Source organism: Brachionichthys hirsutus, chromosome 5 (assembly GCF_040956055.1).
Source record: "Brachionichthys hirsutus isolate HB-005 chromosome 5, CSIRO-AGI_Bhir_v1, whole genome shotgun sequence".
NCBI classification, from domain to species: domain Eukaryota; kingdom Metazoa; phylum Chordata; class Actinopteri; order Lophiiformes; family Brachionichthyidae; genus Brachionichthys; species Brachionichthys hirsutus.
In genome coordinates this window covers 3,569,932-3,588,376 of record NC_090901.1, presented here as the reverse complement: position 1 = coordinate 3,588,376, position 18,445 = coordinate 3,569,932, and the positions used below count along the sequence as shown (strand labels likewise).

The following is an 18,445-nucleotide window of genomic DNA, read 5'->3' as shown; positions in this document are numbered from 1 at the left end:
ATTACTCGTAGTTAGGTCTGGGGATTGGACTTTAAATGGGTCGTGCTGGAAAGAGGATGTTTCTTGGCCTCCACAGACACTTAATCAGAACTACAGTTATGAATTTCTATACTGACTGGGGAACCGGACTGGGTTGCTCTTGCTAATAGTGAATCCATCCCTGCACTAAGTTTGTGAAAGTCCTTCCAAAGTTGTTATTGGCTTTACACCTTTAGTTTTACGCGAGTCATTTTCTTAACCAACCTGCATGTAATTGATCGAACCTTTGCTTCTTATAGTGTTGTCTGAATCACGCAGCACTTGCCTTATTGCTCACCTAAGGAGATGACAGGCATGCCAAGAGGTCATATTTTTCTGTTGACACTTTTCCAGTCAACAGACTGTGTGTGTGGAATCCAGACAGCCTTGACCCCAGCTACTTTGCTCGGATGGTAAATGCTAATGGCGGTGTCACCTGTTTCATAAGTACACACAAGCAAGTATGCTGCTATCTATATTGCTGGTATTATAAGTAGTACTGTCATTCACTGGTGACAGTTTTACTGCATACCAGCAGCTGTATTGTTGGGAATTGGTTGTAAACAGTGCTGGGAATCCCCCCATTTTATTCAAATAAACCTTGCTTCCTCTTTTTTTGTATTGTAATACATTGTAATACAATCTGTTATTGTAGGTGCACATGGATAAGCAGTTTTGACTTGGTTAAAGATCTGCAGACTTAATTGTTTCCTCCCTCTAATAAAACCAAACGCGTGTCTTGTCTCTTGTAATCTGTGGTGAAAAATGCATGTATGCAATTACTACACCAAACTGATAAGGCTTATGATGCTGGAGGGGCATCGAGAAAGAGCCTCTCGAAAGATTTAAGAGGAGATCAGAGACAGAGTTGGGAGAGTAGTGCCCATAGCCAGAGCACACTATCGCTATCTGTGTAGGGAGTGAAAGGGATGATTCAGTTTATGCATCACGCTGGAGCGAGCGGTGAAGTGCGGAGTTGCATATAGATTCCTGTGCTGTCAGAGGAGCCCCTGTTCTCTTGCTCACGCTGGGTCGAGCTCCCTCTCTACACATCTCAGTCAGACTCAGCTTGATGCATGCAGGCCTTTTTCTCTGACTGTCACAAACCCAGATTTAATGTCAGCTTCACTGTTTTTGATTGGTGGACGTCCAACTTCTTACCTCTTGGTATTGTCTGGTCTCCTCCTTATGTTACAGTCCGCTGACTTCTCATAGGATGCTGGCAGGAAACGCTGGAGCTTCAGATCAAAACTTGACTTGTTCTCTTATTATAATCATTAAGGGTCACTGAAGACTTAAATTCTACGTAAATACCCAGCTGTCGTTGTAAAGTTCTAATGCTGTTGGTTATAGTGTGGCCTTTATCCTTTGCTTTCCTGTAGTTTTTTTTATTTGTAGTTTTTCTTCTTAAATTTGCATCTCGTTTTCTGGCTTCTCCTTCCTGCTGCTCTCAATGACTTCTTCCCAGCTCAGATTTGGATATGAGAGACTGCTTATTGACTACGTTATACCCCTTCTTGCAGTACATTTTGCTATTGATCGCTTCACCTCAAATGAAACTACATCTCCTGTTGGTTGCATTTAATGAAGAACAATCGCAAAGTGTTTGCAGTCGTAACTGAGTTGCACTGTACTGTATACTGTATTGAATTTCCCTTAATGTCTCACGGCATTCAGTAAATCAGCATCGCTGAATTATCGCTGCATGATGGTTTAGATGCTACAATATTTACAATCTATCCATCTGCATTCGTTTTACTTCATTCAGCTGCTGACCTTTGCAACTTTTTCATTGACTTTAAACACATATAAAATCTCTAAATGCATAACTAATCCAATGTTAAAGTACAACCAAGGAATTATGTTAACCGTCAACTCCTCTAATTCCTGCCGCATGAGCTGCGCGGGTGGCACGCCTCTTTAAAGTTTGGTAAACATTTCCAAGAAATCTCCCCGTTCTTTTCTTTACTATTCAGAACAGGTACAAACAGTCCCGATATGGATCGGCGGTAGGGGAACGTGCAGTTGTTTGTAAGTAGCTGACGCTATCAAATGGACCTGATTTGAGCATTGTGCTCAAACAGGGCTGCAAACAAAGCTCAGTCATAGACAGCATTCTGTTAATGATGGCTGCAGTGATATCACTTGATCAGTTATCTCTCAGCTTCAGATCAAAAGGAAGAGGGGTGAAGTCCATTTAAGCCCCACTGTTGGGGTCTGTTGTCCTGGGGCATGTTTCAAGTTCATAAAAAAAACAAAAAACTTGCACAAACAAATAACTCATCTGAATTGTCTTCATCTTTACAGGTCTCAGCACAGACCCTGCAGTGAACTGTGCACATGGTGGTAGAAGCTCACTGTCTTGCTCTGAAGACGCATACATCGTCATTCCAAACCAGCAGGCCGGAGGAGCGCCCAGAAAACACGCCAGCGAATAGACCTCTGTTCACGGAACGGGGCGCTTCAGGAAGAGAACGTAAACACGGCTTAAAAAAAGACACGCTTCATGACTTCCCAAAACCCCTGAAAAGGCAAATACTGCAAGTTGACTCGTGGAGGCATGCGGATGATGAGAATGGCTTGGCTCTGTCTCCCAGCCTACGCTGTCCTCATTGTTGGTTACTTTCATACGGCTGTCACAGAAAATGATGTCACGCCACGCCTCACCTTCTCCCACAGTAAGTCCTATTAATTTCCTCACTACAAAATAACCTTGTCGTCACAATAGTTTGCTATGGAATGAATCTTTAGGGGTATCTGGTGACATATTATAATCCAACAGTGTTGTAGAAACAGACTGTTTCTAATCAGTAGAAAGAGCCAAGCTGCTGCTCTTACACTTAAAAACCTTACACTTAAAAACCTTACCCAATTAAACGTACAGGAAACATTTCTGTGAAAGACTGTCAGCAGAAACAGCAGCGGAGTTCCGTTAAACTGTTTCGTATTTAGATGTTCTTCATATTTATAGAACATACCTCCATTATAGCCTGCCCCATCCTCCAGGACTGATCACGTACTTCCCCGTGGTGTCCCTGTTCATTAAATCCATCCATCTATACATTTTATATGTGTCCTTTGTAAGAGCTAAAAGGATTTAGATGGTCCATGTAAATCCTCACTGTCAATAGCAGCCTCGTCAGGGTGGTTCAGTCAAGTACCCACAGGTCAGACGTAATTATGAAAGGAACAGACCTATTGTGCCGTGACTTAGAGACTTATTGCTCTTATATCATTTCTTAACGGGCCCAATGACGTAACAGAATTGAGACATGATCAGTATTTCACAGTTCATTTGAAAAATATTGTTACATTAAGCTTTTGTTCAACATCATTTAGCTGTTTTCCTTGAAGAAAATACTGTGGCCTTTAGTTCCAAGCTCTGATTTTTATCATCATTATTGTGCGTGTACTTATTCAAACGATCAGATCAGGAAACTTTCAAATAGGTCAGGCAAACATGCCTGCCTGAGCCTGCAGCCGCCATCATGCGGGGGCCACAATCCCGTCAGGTAATCTCTCCCACCTGAAAGCCTCCACAAAGCCCCCGGCTCGTCCCTGCAGGTGGAGCGATTCACAACACACGCCATCAATCACTCACTGAAAAGGTGCGTTGGCCCTGTTGTGATGGAAAGATTTACCTTTAGGGTGTGTGGCTGCTGTTCAACACGTATTCACAACATAAAAAATAAATAACGTGTGTATAGCTACGGCTTCAGTAGATCTCAGATGCTCTGCAAGGTTGTCTCGTCTCTATTTTGACAGTGCTACTAAATCTACTAGATTTGTCCTCCGCCATCAGCTTGTTGGTTGCTGTAACTAACAACAGAGGTAGTTACAATCCAGTAGATGAAGCTTCGCTGGCCAGGTGACAGAATTTGTCTTGCTTTGATAATACTGGTTCTGCTATACTGATATTTTCCAGCTTTCTGCTTAAGGGGTCTGTCACGTTGTGTTTAGTGTGGAATACAGAGCTGCAGGCCTCGGGGACTTGAACTTTACACAGCAGTGACTGCCTGGTCCCATGATGGTCTTTGGTCCTCTCTGTCTTATCTGGAGGCCAGTTAGCCCGATGGTTTCCATGCCGTAGCCTCGCCAGTGTAGGCATGGCTGCGTCCGGTAACATTTACGTTGCGTGACTTCCCCTCCTCTTCTGCCTTGCCCTCTCTGTCCCTTGTCCCCGCCTCAGCCGTAATGAAGAAGGTAATCGCCCATGAATAATGAATGGGGATTTGTATGTGCTATGGTGTGGACACTTGTCTGGTTCTCATTATGCGCCTATCAGGACGAATCATGGGTTTAGGATATAGAGCCCGCGTCTGCTGTTCTCTCTGCTTTTGTTATGCAGACCATGCTGAGTGGCTCAGTGGGATGAAGCACTATTTAAAGGCGCACCATAAGTGCCTTTAAATAGTGCTTGGCTGTTGATATTTGCAGCGCTCTGGTCTTCTACATGCGTGCAGATGGTTGCGTGAGATGGCAAGTGAGATAACCGCTCTTCAATTCTGCGTCAGAGGAGGCTGCTGTGCTTTAATATGAGAAGATAATGGAAAAAGGATAAGACCGATCATTGATTCTGATACTGCTGATATGTGAGTCAATCCTCCAGGGGGGGGGGATGATATATAAATCAAGTCTAACAGGAGTCATACATCCCGTAAAACATTTCTTCACACTTGAATACCACGACTGTGTCTGCTCCCGTGATCAATACACAGCATGCAGTCAGGCAGGTCAGGAGCGCTGCTGTACGATTAGAGCCGTGTCACGACCTCATGTAGGGTGTCTTTGTCCTTCATACACCAGCACAGATCTGAGGAGGGGGTCACGGCGAGTTCATGATGAACCAGCAGCTGGTCTACATTATTGTGGATAACCTGGGGTTAGTTAGTCTGTGTTGGTGCTTGAGCAACAGATTGTCCCGTCAACCTTTTCCATGACGACGGTTACTTCAGAGCTGAGGTAAAGGCTTTGTTTTTTATTATCAAAAACAAGTTCAAGCTAAGTTTTATTTTGTTTAAAATATAGCCAAATAATTAGCCTTTATCCCCCCCCCCCCCCCTCCCAATAAACTAAACTAAAGTCTGCTATTGATCACCCCTGCTGTGCGGCTACATTTTACAATTTCCTTGGCATTAGCAGCACCTGCAACATTTGCCTTTCTAGACATACAGATGCTGTGCTCCAAATGGCCATTCATCAAAGCGTCACCACGATGCAGTGGAGACAATATCGTGCTAAAGAGGACCAGGACAAATAGCAGTCTCAGAACTTGTCTAATAAATCTACCGGTGAATTGCCTGTTGGCGTTATAAGTCAAGAGAATAAGTTAATTAGCACAGCAGCTTGACCCATTTTCTGTCTTACTGGCTCCAGAAAATGTGCCACTAGTGGGAGTTCTGGCTAATGTTCTGACACCGTCCCAGTCAGAGTCAAAGGGGCTGTTGTCTCACACTTTGGGCCATAATTACTTCTCATAGTAATTGGATTTATGGTTTATCTGCTCAAGCCTTGAACAAAGTCCTTGAACAAGCGCAGAATGTAGATGAAGAGAAAAAGGCGGTTACCTACTTCCTTTTTGTTCTGTTTTAAAAGCTTCTTCTCCACTTCCCCAAAGTGTTTTTTTTCTTCAGTCTGAAACGCTCGACTGTTAACGTCAGTACAGAGGGGTGGTCATTTTTCCCGGGAAGTCCACTAGCACAGTTTAAGAAGCATTCATGTACACATATGCCCACATTGCTCTGGGTGTATTGAGAGTTATTTACCACTCATACATTATTTTTACATGCAACAATGTTAACTTTTACTCAGAAAGAAGGTAAACAATGAATAGCGCTTTTAATGAGGCAGGCCATCGTCTGATTTCCTGCTGTAAGACCTGATAAAGGCAGCACCCTCATTAGAAAGGGCACTGATTGAATCAGCCGGTTTTATTTACCCCACAGAAGAAGGCACGAAAGTAGAAATTACTCCACAGCTCCACTCTACAGAGGATGCTCCAAACTTTAATTATCCTACTTTTCTTTTTTTTAGACCCATCAGGCAATCAGCTGAAAATAAGTTGAAGGATTCCGTTATAATCAACCCAATATAATTGATTTAGCCTCTAAATAGATTAGCGAGTCAGTCTCGGCAATCCATTTAGCAGCCTCATTTGCTAAAATTACGTTTAATTGCGTAATAATAATGATAATAATCTTGTATTTCCTGCAGCTACCAGAGGTTGAAGGACCGAGCTTTTTGTGCACATTTATAAAGGGTCAAACATAAATTGCTAGACTAGATTCCATTGCTCTCTCTTAACCCGAGATCTTATTCTTAGAAGCTTCCATTTTGCTGTCGTGCTTTCAGTTTGCCTTTGCTTGACCCGTGACACGTGTTACACCATTAGTGAAGTTGTGAGAGCAAAGTCAAGCCAAATATAGTTTTGTATGTCGTCTGAACATTTGTGTTGTGAACGATGTAAACATGAACCACATGTACGATGATCGGCTCCAGCTGACAGGATGTGGACAATTTGCAAGACACACAGACTACACAGGCGTGCACGTGGCGTGCAAAACGCCGGCGTGCGTCATCACTCTGATTTCCAGATATCCAATGGCAGTTAGAATGTGATGATTAGAAGAGACAGGGAAAGAGAGTCTTGTATCCGCTACCACACGCAGATGAGAGCTGGCCTGTCGCTCCTCCGGGGTTGCTGTCATTCAGCTCAAGCGTAGGCTCTCAGCACGCCGCCATTGAATAGTCAGGTTTATGTACTGGGTAGCAGCTTCGCTGTGAAAACTGGTGCACTGTGGACAAAGTGTGCCACACGGAGGAGCCAAAGTAGGGCATAGTGCATGACGGAATATTGCTTGTGTCCTTTTGAAAAAGAAGATGGTACCTTACATGGCAGCTTCTGCAGCATCCGAGCAGCACCGTATCGGTACCGCTGGGGGGGTCAGGTTCCTCCTGCCTGTTTTTTTTTGAGAAGGTGGTTGGAGAAGAGTTTTTGCATTCTTCCTCGGCCTATTCTGGAATCCTTGCCACAACATCAAGGTCACCAAGGATGCATAGAGCAGTGCTGTCAGAAAATATCACCCCTACACCTTTACTGCTAGTGCACGAGCTGTAGATGAGGGCTTCTCCTGACTGTTTCTCCCTGAAACCAGTACATATCACATTTAACAATGACCCACCACATTTTCTAGTATAAATGGGAAACCTTTGTATGATTGCAAACCCTTGTGGAATTTGTTAATGATACACACCTTATTGTTTTTGTTTGTCAGCCTTGATCATTAAGTATGACAGTGGTGATTTGACTGCAAAGAAAAAAAGACAGCCATTGTGTCTCTCTTCCTGTAAATCACAGCTAAACCTGCCCAAGGCTCTGCAGGGAGGAAAAGGGGAATTGTAGCGGCATGAGGCGGCACTCCATTTATCCTGTAATGATAGTGAAAAAGAGAGAGTGCAGTACAGAGAGCAGAGTCTCTTGTGGTTTTACGGACATATTTAACTACACTGTGGCTCTGTTGCTGCGGCGATGAGCCACGAGGGATAGGAAGTCTCGCCACCCCTACCCTTTAGGTGAGATCATTCCAGGTCAGATGTACTACAGAGCAGTGCTTGTTATCAGTGCAACATACAGACGTATTACTCAATCTGGACTGGACTGGACTGTAATATTATTTATGGGTGGAAGTGCTATAATGATAACAATTACACCAACATCTGGGGCTTTCATCCAATAAGAATCTGCCTGGAAAAGAAAAATACAGAGACGTTTGACTCATTAGATCAACTTACAATAGTAAAACTGACTCTAAATGTATATTTTGTTGTTGTTGACTTGCAAAATTCTTTCCTTTTTTACTTTGTGGAAGGAAGGAGTCGTGAAAGGGTTCAGCAGTTGGCTCTGATTTCTGTTTTTATTTCCTCGTAAATTAAGATTCATAAACATTAATAGCTCGTCCCACCTCCGTGCTAGTCTATAATAGGAGATGCGTGCAGGCTCGTTGTTATGTTGGTGCCAGGTTTTCTTAAAAAAAAAAACACGTTTCTTATTTTGTAATAGTTTCCATTAATAGTTCCGTTTTTAAATCTTTCATTTGCAGTAATGTGGAGATTTTTATTCCAACAAGACATTATGATTTAAATTTTGCCACAGAAAGATTCCGTGTCTTGCCCATTTTGTTTATGAAGAAATAAGTTTGAGTTTTGAGTTTTTGGAAAGTGATTTACAAGTCAAAACACGGATTCAGAGAAAATATTGAATCTGTTGAGCGCCTTGGTTTTCATAATAAGTGAAGTGTAATGTTAAGTACCCCCCCCCCCCCCCCCCTCTCCACTGTCCTGTTCTTTAGTCGCTTGTTTTTTTCCTCGTTTGCCTCATTGCGGGGCCAAAGTTCCTGTATCAGAGCATTAGTCGTATTAAGTTTCCAGCAGGTCACTGCCTCTGTTTATACTGGCATGCAATTAAGGCAAGTTGTTCAAGCTGGGCCAGCAGTGAAAGCCTCCGGGCTGCTGCAAACCTCAGATGCATGAGTCCTTTAAAGCGGCGATGAGGGGAGTTGATGATTTAACCCTTGGCTTCATTCCGAAGGTGTCGGTGGAACTTGGAGCAAATCATTCACTAAAATGTCGGAGAAATATGAAGAATTGTTCTATCCCGTTCAATGGATTTCTTGTTATCTCTTGTTGATCAGCAGACGTGATTTAGGAGTTGCAGCTGCACACACAGGCAAACGTAGACGTATTGATTTCCTTTCATTCATTTTTTTTTCTCCAGGTGTACTGAATACTGTATAAGGCCCAGAGGCTGAGTTGTTCTGTAGAATTCCTTTAGATGGTATTTTTACTCCACAAAGTCAAAGTCCAATAACAGAGTGTGTGGTTGAAAAATCCTGAAGTGACCTCAGGTATTTATATTCAACTGGAGCATCCTGATCGCCTCAAGGTTGACTGTACAGTAACAGCCTCAATTAGAGCCCTACTGGGATGTTGGTCACATGTCATCCACCCTGCTCTCTTTCCATTAAAAGGCAGAAATACAACAAAAATAAAATTCTCAAAAAGTCTTTGAACACATGGATGATTTGTTATTTAACTCTGTGTATTGTATCGTATTGTGATATTTTGTTTTTTTCCTTTTGAATATATCTTTTTTTTTTTAAATTCATTAAATGACCCCAAAATGTTTCCTCTGCCTGTGTTTCCGTTCAGATGCGAAGGAAAGGATGACCCGGAGTTTCGCCGTCAGTGGCGTCTTCAACTTTACCGCTTTGCACCTCAGTAAAGAAGACAACGCGCTTTACGTTGGTGCTCGGGAGATTCTCTTTGCTCTCAACCTCACCGATATCAGTGCAGTCAAACTACAAAGAAATGTAAGACCCAAACTTGTTATAATAGCATCTATAATAGCAATAATAAGAATATAGTTATATAAATATGAAACAGTCCCAGATCTCCAAGGTGCATAAAAACCCACCTCACTGTGTTACAGCGACAGAATCAATCTGACAGTGTTTCTCCCACAGCTCACATGGAAAACTCCAGAGAAGAAGAGAGATGAGTGCAGCTTCAAAGGCAAAGACCTGCAGGTAAGTAAACTGACGGTGCAAATGATCTCTTAACTGCCATGTTTACCCGGCTGCAGGTGTGCAGCATTGGTCAAGTTGACCATTGTTGTCTGGCACAGAGGAAACAGAATCAGGGCAGAACCTTGGAAATTTCCTGCCAAGTTGTAGTTTTCCATTCTAACAATGGATTTTTTTACCTTCCTTTTTAAACTAACCTTTCCTTTGTGGCACGCTCTCATTTGTTTGTACCACCTCTATATGTAAACACTCAGATCTGGATTACTGATTACCTATTTGGTAGGAGGGAACAATAAATTAGCAATAATTATATTAACAAACATTTGTTTATATTAAATGAAAGATGATCGCAAAGTTACTGAAAGAAAAGAAATGCTCTAAAATAAAATTGGAAAATTCCTAAGTGGAGATTTTAATCATGATATTTTCACTTCTGTAAATTGTATTTTCATGTTCTAATTGGTCCTGGTCCCCTAGTGCTGCTGCTGCGGCTTGAAAAATATATTTGAGCTGTTTGTGGTGAAAATCTGTACAATTACAAATAAGCCTTATTTATCTTTAAAAACACAGCTCATCACCCTCATCATTTCATTTATAGAATTACAGCAAAATGAATTTTCAAGCCTTGACAAAAAATTGTTTTCTGGGTTTCCAATACAGACGGATTGCTTCAACTACATAAAGATCTTGCTGCGTGTGAACAGCACTCACCTGTACGTTTGTGGGACGTATGCCTTCAGCCCCACCTGTGCTTACATTGTAAGTTGTTATGAAAAGTCATGTCTGTTATCTCTGAGTAGGTTTAAAACCAGTGCCAGTTATTGTGCCAGTCGAAATGATTAGCCCTGATTTTATACGTAGCATCTTTTTATGTCTGCTTTTGCTGCCTCTCAGCTCACTTAGCGGTCTGGCTGAGGCCCATGTCCTCCTAGATTTAACATAGTGTATGTGCATTATTTTATTACCTCCTGTGCCACGATCAAAAGTATTTAATGCATGGGATCAGACCCAGTTTGTAGTCTTTTACAACAAATCTTTTAAAGCAGAACAATCCTCAAACACATAGGAGTCACTGGTGCCTTTTTGTCTTGTACTTGACCTTGATCCTGACTGATGACCTTTTCCCTGTGGGCCATACCGACCCCACAGTGTCAAAGCAAATAAGTTTGATGTGACATTTAATGTTTATGGATGTTCTCCAGAACACTGCAGACTTCTCCCTCGTCAGAAGTAGCACCGGTGAAGTTGTCATGGAGGACGGACGGAGCCGCTGCCCCTTCAACCCTGAATATAAATCCACTGCCATCATAGCTGGTAGGTCGGCAGAGGCGGTCGGTATGACGATGCACAACCTCTGGATTTAATTCTTGTGTATGACGCACAAGCCCATTCCCTCTTGGTTAAGACTGTGATTATGTTGATCTTCTTCAGATGGAGAGTTGTATGCTGGTACCGTCAGTAATTTCCAAGGAAATGAACCAATCATTTTCAAGAGTCTAAGCCAAGGAACTTCTCTAAAGACTGAAAACTCACTCAACTGGCTGCAAGGTACAACTTTGAGCCAGAAGGCAGTGCTTTTTAGTATTATATATTTTTTTACATTTAATGTCAAAAATACTGTGGCTATAATTTGACACTGTCAGCGACTGTGTAGAAGATGAACACTATTTATTCGTAAGTCCCAGATGTAAGAAAATGTTCTATTTGGTGTGCTGAGGGAACTTTGACATCTGTCCCCGGGTGTCTGGATTTCATCCTCTGTTGCTCTGGCTTTCTTTCAGACCCAGCCTTTGTTGGCTCTGCCTACATTCAAGAGAGCCTGCCCAAGGGAAACCTAGTGGGCGATGATGATAAGATTTACTTCTTCTTCAGTGAAGCAGGAAAGGAGTTTGATTTCTTTGACAACACCATTGTGTCACGTATTGCTCGCGTGTGTAAGGTGAGCGATGGCTGAAGGCAGATTGTCCCTATAAAGTGGGTCTTTTTTTCTTCTATTGAGCAACATCTGCTGACCCCCCCCACCACCACCACTGTATGCATATATTACAACATTGTGCGTTTCATTTGCGTTTGTGTTCTGTGTGATATAAGCATAGATGGCTCAGAAAGGGTAGCTCATCGTTCTGGGATTCTCTCGTTACAGAAGAAACATTCCTCCTCGTCTTTTTTTCCAGACCTTCTCATCCCTCAATTCTTATCTTGTTTTGCTAAATAGTTGTGTTTAGACAGGACTCGGTAGCCAGTTCAAAATTGGCCGAGATTACAGTCGAAGAAGATCCATGCAAATCTGCTGAAATACTTAAACCCGGGGATTTTGAACCAAAGTCAAGACCACACAACATTTGTTAATATTTAGGAACTTTCAGTTCTGTAAACATCGTAGCATCACATTCTGCAAATCAGACCGCTGCTTTAATAGAGCCAGATCAGAGATGTTGGATTTTTTTTTTTCCCCAAACTTGTTTTTTTCAGCATTGGTATTCCACAGTCTTTTTTTTTTTTACATCCTCACCATCTCCAGGTGTGTGTCTGACAGTCATCCTGCTGTCATATAAAACACGTCATCGCATCATCAGATTGATCATCATTGCATCGTCAGATTTAACGATGTAGGTGGTACCAAAGGCAGGCCAGCTGTGAACCAGAGGGCAGACGCCATCCGCACGTCTAGGCCACTACGTTTTTCATTCAAGAGAAGAAGCTAGTTAAGACATTGCGACACACATTATCAGAAGGGATGAGTAAATGTGTCACTTCTCGGGACTGTGCGTCCCAGACATCTAAATAAAAGGCTTAAAAGGAGGCAAATACTGTAAGCTGTCCCTTTATGGAAAAAAGCAAGCCATCCCCATAAGTCATGAGCTGAAATTCTTCCCTAACCCTTGCTTGACTGATTATGTTTATCCGCAGCGTCGCTCTTTGTTGGTGTTTAGTGCACAGGTTCCACTTCATTGAGGCTGACTCTGGAATGATAAACAGAGTGTGTTCCTATTTGCAGGACTGTGCAGTTTTCCAGAGACAAGCCAACGCTGTCTGGTTTTTTGGGCAGCAGTTTAAACAAGGGTCATGTGTCATTTCCCCTCCCGTTCAGCGCTGGCATCTCCTCTGATTAATGTAACACTAACGTGGGCTAAATGTTTAGAGCATTTATCTTCTCTTAATGACTTATTTTCCTCCAAGTCTTTTTTTTTTTTTCTTGTTCGATCTTTACACCCTGAGAAAACTGGAATAATTGTTGCCACGATTTGAATGTAAATAAATAATGGGGCTGGTGCAGAAGATCCTCCCTTTAAAATTCCAGCTGTTCTCGCAAGAATAAGACTCTTGGTTCATGTTGGTAAAACATCTGCAGTCCTCTTCTCAAGGCCTGTGACTCCCTCTGGAATATTAAAGTCTTAAATCATGTCATCTAAACTACTCTTTCTATGGTGCACATTATTATTCCATGTCTTGTGTTCTTGCACCCTCTACTGGCCACTCATTAAGCATCTCCACACCCACACTCTTTGTGCCGCAGGGCGACTTGGGAGGAGAGAGGGTCCTGCAGAAGAAGTGGACGACCTTCCTGAAGGCTCAGCTCTTGTGCTCTCTGCCCGACGATGGCTTCCCCTTCAACATAATCCAAGACATGTTTGTGCTGACGCCCCACCCGGAGGAATGGAAGAGCACTTTGTTTTATGGCGTCTTCACATCTCAGTGGTGAGTACCTGCTTTGATTTACACCAAACTAATGCAGTAATACTCTCAGCTATGTTGTACAAATCTGACTCAACTCAACTCTGCCTCTGGGATAGGCTGCGCTGCCTCATAAAGTAGATGGATGGATAATTAGAGGGAAAGAATCAGAGATGCTTGTTCCCGTCTGATAGGTACAAAGGCGCTTCGGGAAGCTCTGCCGTGTGTTCCTTCACTATGGACCAGGTGGAAAAGGCATTTAATGGTCGATACCGCGAAGTCAACCGAGAGACTCAACAGTGGTACACGTACAACCATCCGGTCGCAGAGCCCCGTCCTGGAGTGGTGAGCGTTTGCATACTGCCTCCCCTCCCATTCTGGAGAACCTGCAGACACCCTCGCACCAGAACTCACCAGACATTAAATGAGTTTCACACATTTAGGTCTGCTCGTCATTAACACCCCCGACCTTCACCCCCGGCCCAAACACAAAACTCTCTTCCTAATATGGATATTATTCAAATACTTTGGTTTCCTGGCAGACACATCACAGAAAAAGCACAGAAACATTTGGGCAAAGGAAGAACTGAGTTGCTGCACAGCTGCAATTGGTTTCATTTTCTAGTCTGCAACCGCCTCATTATGATTCCTTCCCAGTGTATCACAAACACTGCCAGGGAGCAAGGCATCTCCTCCTCGCTGCACATGCCGGACAAGGTTCTGAATTTTGTCAAAGACCACTTCCTGATGGACAACGTGATCCGCAGCCAGCCTCTCCTGCTGAAACGCAACGTTCGCTACACGCAGATCGCTGTCCATCGAGTACAGGCAGCAAAGAAGGACTACAACGTGCTCTTCATTGGCACACGTACGTAACTGTCGCACACAAACAGTCATCGACTCGTGTTGCTGATTAGCGGCACTGGTGGCAAAGTGTTTAATCCAATGTCAAATTATCCCGTGTCTCCAAATAGACGATGGGAGACTTCACAAAGCCATTAATATCAACAACAAGATGCACATCATTGAGGAGATGGTGCTTTTCCGTGGCTCCCGACCAGTGCAGCACATTGAGCTGGACGCTGAAAAGGTGGGTCGGTGTTCTGGTATTAAATGTTGTTATTTTAGAACAGGGTCACACATGCAGGAGTCTGAAAGAAATGAACCGTATTCGGGACACTTCCTTCCTGTCACTTCACTTCCACAGGGCCGGCTCTACGTTTCCTCTTTCTCCGAACTGGTGGAGGTCCCAGTAGCAAACTGTACTAATTATCAGAGCTGTGGGGAGTGCATCCTCTCCAGGGATCCGTACTGCGCCTGGAATGGGAGACGGTGTGTCGATGTGAGACAGACTCCACCGAGCAAGTGAGCACTCCTCTGCACAATGATTTATTTGCAGCAAAAGCTTTCAGGTGCATTCTATAGAAGGTACGATGCTTCAAGATTTTATGCATATATAGTGACGTGGACACCAGTGGTTAGTCTGGCTATATGTGGAGGGGTTTGTAAAATATCTCTACATGTCATCCTTGATCCTTGGCTTGGAGTCTCGCTGCAGTCCATAAAAATATAGCTGAGAATTCTTCTTGTTTTATTCTTTTTGCACATAATAGCTCTTACCGAGTGTAGAGGTGTTGTTTGTTTTCATGTCGCGTGGTAACACTGCTGCTCAGTGGGCGACTATGTCACATGCATTTCCCTCTGTGATAACCAGGTGCATTTCAAAATCTCACTTTCTGATTGAATTGATGTGTTTCAGTGCCTGGCAGCAGGATGTAGATGAAGCAGACACTTCAGCTATTTGCAACAAAACAGTGCCAAGCCCGCGGTTTGCTAAACCTCAGCCCACACGTACGTGCACCGCTCTGCACTCCAGTGGATTTTCAGAGCAGCACCATCTTTTATTTGAGTCTGGATTGCACATACGCTAATTGTGTCAATTATTTCATGTAATAACTTACTTGATTTGTCTCTGCTTTTCTTTCCACAGGAATGGCTTCATGCCAGGTGATCGTCATCCCTGCCAACACATTCAAAATACTGCCCTGCAAGCTGCGCTCCAATTTGGCAGAAAGGAGGTGGGAGTTCAGAGAGGGCTCAGGTCACTTCCATTACCCCAGCCCAGAAGGGGGGCTGGTGGTGGTCGCTCACGCTGACAGGCAGGAAACGTACGAGTGCTGGTCAGTGGAGGAAGGCTTCAGACAGCTGCTGGCAAACTACTGTGTGAGGGGTGAGGCCAAGCAGGAGAGCACCACCCTGACAGGACGTTCACGCAGACCACAGATATCTCAGGGGGAGTTTATCATCCTGCCAGGGGAGGCGCGCTCACCCCAGATCAACACAAAGTCCTACTGGAACGAGCTGATAGTAGTGTGTGCCCTCCTGGCATTCTCCCTCGTGGTATTCTCTCTATTTGTTGTCTACAGGAATCGGAACCACATGAAATCCATGCTGAAGGAGGGAGAGTGTCCCAGCATGCAGCAGAAGAAACCCAGAGTAGTGGCAAAACCAGCTGAGAACTTGCCGCTCAATGGCAACACAGTCGCAGCGTCTGTGTCGGATCACAAGGGCTACCAGGCCCTTAATGACAACTACATCTGCAGCACTCCGCCACAGGAGTGTTCATCGCCTGACAACAGCAAGAGCGCCTCAGAGTCAGAGAAGAGGCCCCTGAGCCTGAGAGAGAGCCACGTAGAGATCGCTCCCGCGTGTCCACGGCCACGAGTCAGACTGGGCTCCGTGATCAAAGACTCCATAGTGTGAGGCTGGCTTCACGAAATCGTTTTTCAAACTAAAAAAGAACGAGCGCACTTGAGATAAGCGTAACCCCGAGAGGGAACATCAGACTCGTCACGGAGGCATTTCATCACACAGATTTTGCACTTTGTTTTTGTTTCTCGTCTCTGTGGTCCATGTGTGTTTCATTTTTTTATCTCTTCTTACTTCCCATTTATTTGAGCACATTCTAAAGACGTGGAAGGATTCCATTTTGCCTTCAAACCTTGGAGTCTTCATGTGCGACTCACAGGAATGTAATATGTGTAGAGGTGGTAGCGACTGAATCCGAAAGCATCGCCGCACAGTCCGTCCATGAAATCCATCGGCGATGCTTTGAGCGGGAGCGATGAACAAGGTCTCGCTTAACGACTGACAGAATTTGATTTCGCTCTGTGGTCTGGTGAAGAGACGCATCGCTGAGGCTATGCACTATGTGCTGTTCTGTAGCCACGTAAATATACCGGAATAGACTAACAATCCAGGGACAGGCAGGAAGACAGAAAAAGACTTGCTTGCAGTGAAAGAGGACAAATTCAGAGAGTTTTGATTGAAGAAAAAAAAAATTGAAAAAAAAAGAAAAGTGAAAGAAGCAAGGAATCACTTTAGTGATGTGTTGCCGAATTCATACCACCTCAAACATAAAATACAAAATCATGTCATCATAAATGAAGGCACATTGTGTGGTTCATTATGTATTGATATTGTTAGTCCATAAACAAGCTGGACATTAAGTCCGGGGTTTCTGTTACCAAATGTAATAAAGGGAAACGTTTCATTCCAGGTGTTATCATGATGAGATAGGACGCCTATGCAAAGCAAATAATGTGAAGTGGGGTAAACGCCAAGAGAACCTCACCTCGAGACTGAGTAAGCACAAAGGTGTCGGCGCTGTTAAATGCTTTATGATCAGCGGCACTGCAACCCCCCCCCCGCACATTCATTCACATTACAGTAACGCATTGCACTCCAGGTATGCAAGAGATTTTTACCATTTGGAGAAGGATAGCCGCCTAATGTTTGTTTAACAAACATTTTAAGTAATCAGTTTTTAAGGTTATAATATCACTCACAAATCTCAAAGGGAGATGAATAATTAAACGCACCTATTCACAGACAGATTATACATAACGCATTGACTCAGATGGTCCTCTGATTGGTTTTATAGCAACTAAAAAGGCAATAATCTCATTTTCATCTGTGTAAAAACGCAGGTGTGCTTAATTATCTTGATTAGCCATCTGCCAGTTCACTAACTAACCCATTATGAACTGCATGACCAACCGCATTCACGAGTAACTGGAGTATACTGAAAGCATTTGTCATGTCAGGCGTTGTTGAGTCTAACTTGAGTTTGACTTCGATGTTGTAAAGTGACCAGCAAATTTAAAAGCTCAAAGAAACAAAATGCAGGAAGGCCTATTGCTCGACTAAAGACTGCATAGGATTTGCACATGATGCTGAAAAAGCCTTAGAATAATGCAGGTTATGGATCTGATTAAACGGATGATGCCTTCTGAAACAATAATGAAGAGACGTGCCTCATGGGTGGATTAACTAACCAGGTAGTAGTGCCGTAGCGTTCAATGCTACGCTGCAGGTGTGACAGATCAGACCGACCAGAAACGAGGTCATCGGTGTACACCTGCTCACAGGTGGGGTTTTTTTTTTAAAAAACTTTATTTAACCGTTTGTTACAACGAACCCACTCTGGACTGCTATTAAACTGTGGCACATAAATAACCACTGGCCAATTCAAAAAATACTGAACTATACATAATAGCAACACTTTACAGTTCTTGTAAATGGCACTGCAACAACAACAACTCTGTGTGAACTTCAAAGACTGTTCATCTATAATCAATCATGTGGAGCGAGAGCCTCATGCGTTGACTGTTAAAACCCAAATGGCAGCTTCTGGTGGTGTGGCTGTCGTCGGAACAACGTTTAATTTGTCAAGTGCAGAACAAATATAAAGTGGCAGTGATTTAGTCAAATAGGTGCAGGAACTAAATGTGCTTTTATTTCATTGCAAACCTAAACTAATAATTCCACAGTGACCGTATTGTCTGTTCTCTCTTAATACGCCACTGTAGTCTGGCCATGTATTTGTACAGTACAAGTTGCTCAGACTGTTGTCAACATGTATTGCAAAAAAAAAAAAAAAAAGAGTACAAAAAATGTACAAATGTTTTTTTTTTAAACTCAGCTGCCAATGTAAAAATATCGTGAATTGTGTTTTTTGTATTATACATCACTATTGTTTTGGTTTTTTTTCTTTTTCGTATTGTACATAAAAAGCACTTTATTTTAATTTTTCAAATAAAGATCAAATGGATAAAAAAAAAAAAAGTTTTATCCTAACGGATCCTTATTTTATGACACAAAACATATCC

General features: G+C 43.1%; 1 protein-coding gene across 1 annotated transcript; it reads left to right on the top strand.

Moving 5' to 3' along the window:
• Positions 1 to 2,578: 2,578 nt before the first annotated feature.
• sema4ba (sema domain, immunoglobulin domain (Ig), transmembrane domain (TM) and short cytoplasmic domain, (semaphorin) 4Ba) lies at positions 2,579 to 18,382 on the top strand. Its single transcript, XM_068739181.1, has 14 exons — positions 2,579 to 2,696; positions 9,226 to 9,386; positions 9,540 to 9,602; positions 10,260 to 10,358; positions 10,802 to 10,913; positions 11,031 to 11,147; positions 11,381 to 11,538; positions 13,117 to 13,298; positions 13,469 to 13,619; positions 13,932 to 14,142; positions 14,249 to 14,364; positions 14,482 to 14,639; positions 15,034 to 15,125; positions 15,265 to 18,382. The coding sequence occupies exons 1-14, from the start codon at positions 2,579 to 2,581 to the stop codon at positions 16,035 to 16,037; spliced, it is 2,511 nt and encodes an 836-aa protein (XP_068595282.1). The 3' UTR covers positions 16,038 to 18,382.
• Positions 18,383 to 18,445: the final 63 nt, after the last annotated feature.

What these genes read in the sequence shown, in the direction of transcription:
- sema4ba (XM_068739181.1), top strand. Translation starts at nt 2,579, where the DNA reads ATGCGGATGATGAGAATGGCTTGGCTCTGTCTCCCAGCCTACGCTGTC. An exon ending in GCCCCACCTGTGCTTACATT is followed by an intron (nt 10,359 to 10,801) that starts GTAAGTTGTTAT and finishes GATGTTCTCCAG; the next exon opens with AACACTGCAGACTTCTCCCT. An exon ending in TGCTAAACCTCAGCCCACAC is followed by an intron (nt 15,126 to 15,264) that starts GTACGTGCACCG and finishes TTCTTTCCACAG; the next exon opens with GAATGGCTTCATGCCAGGTG.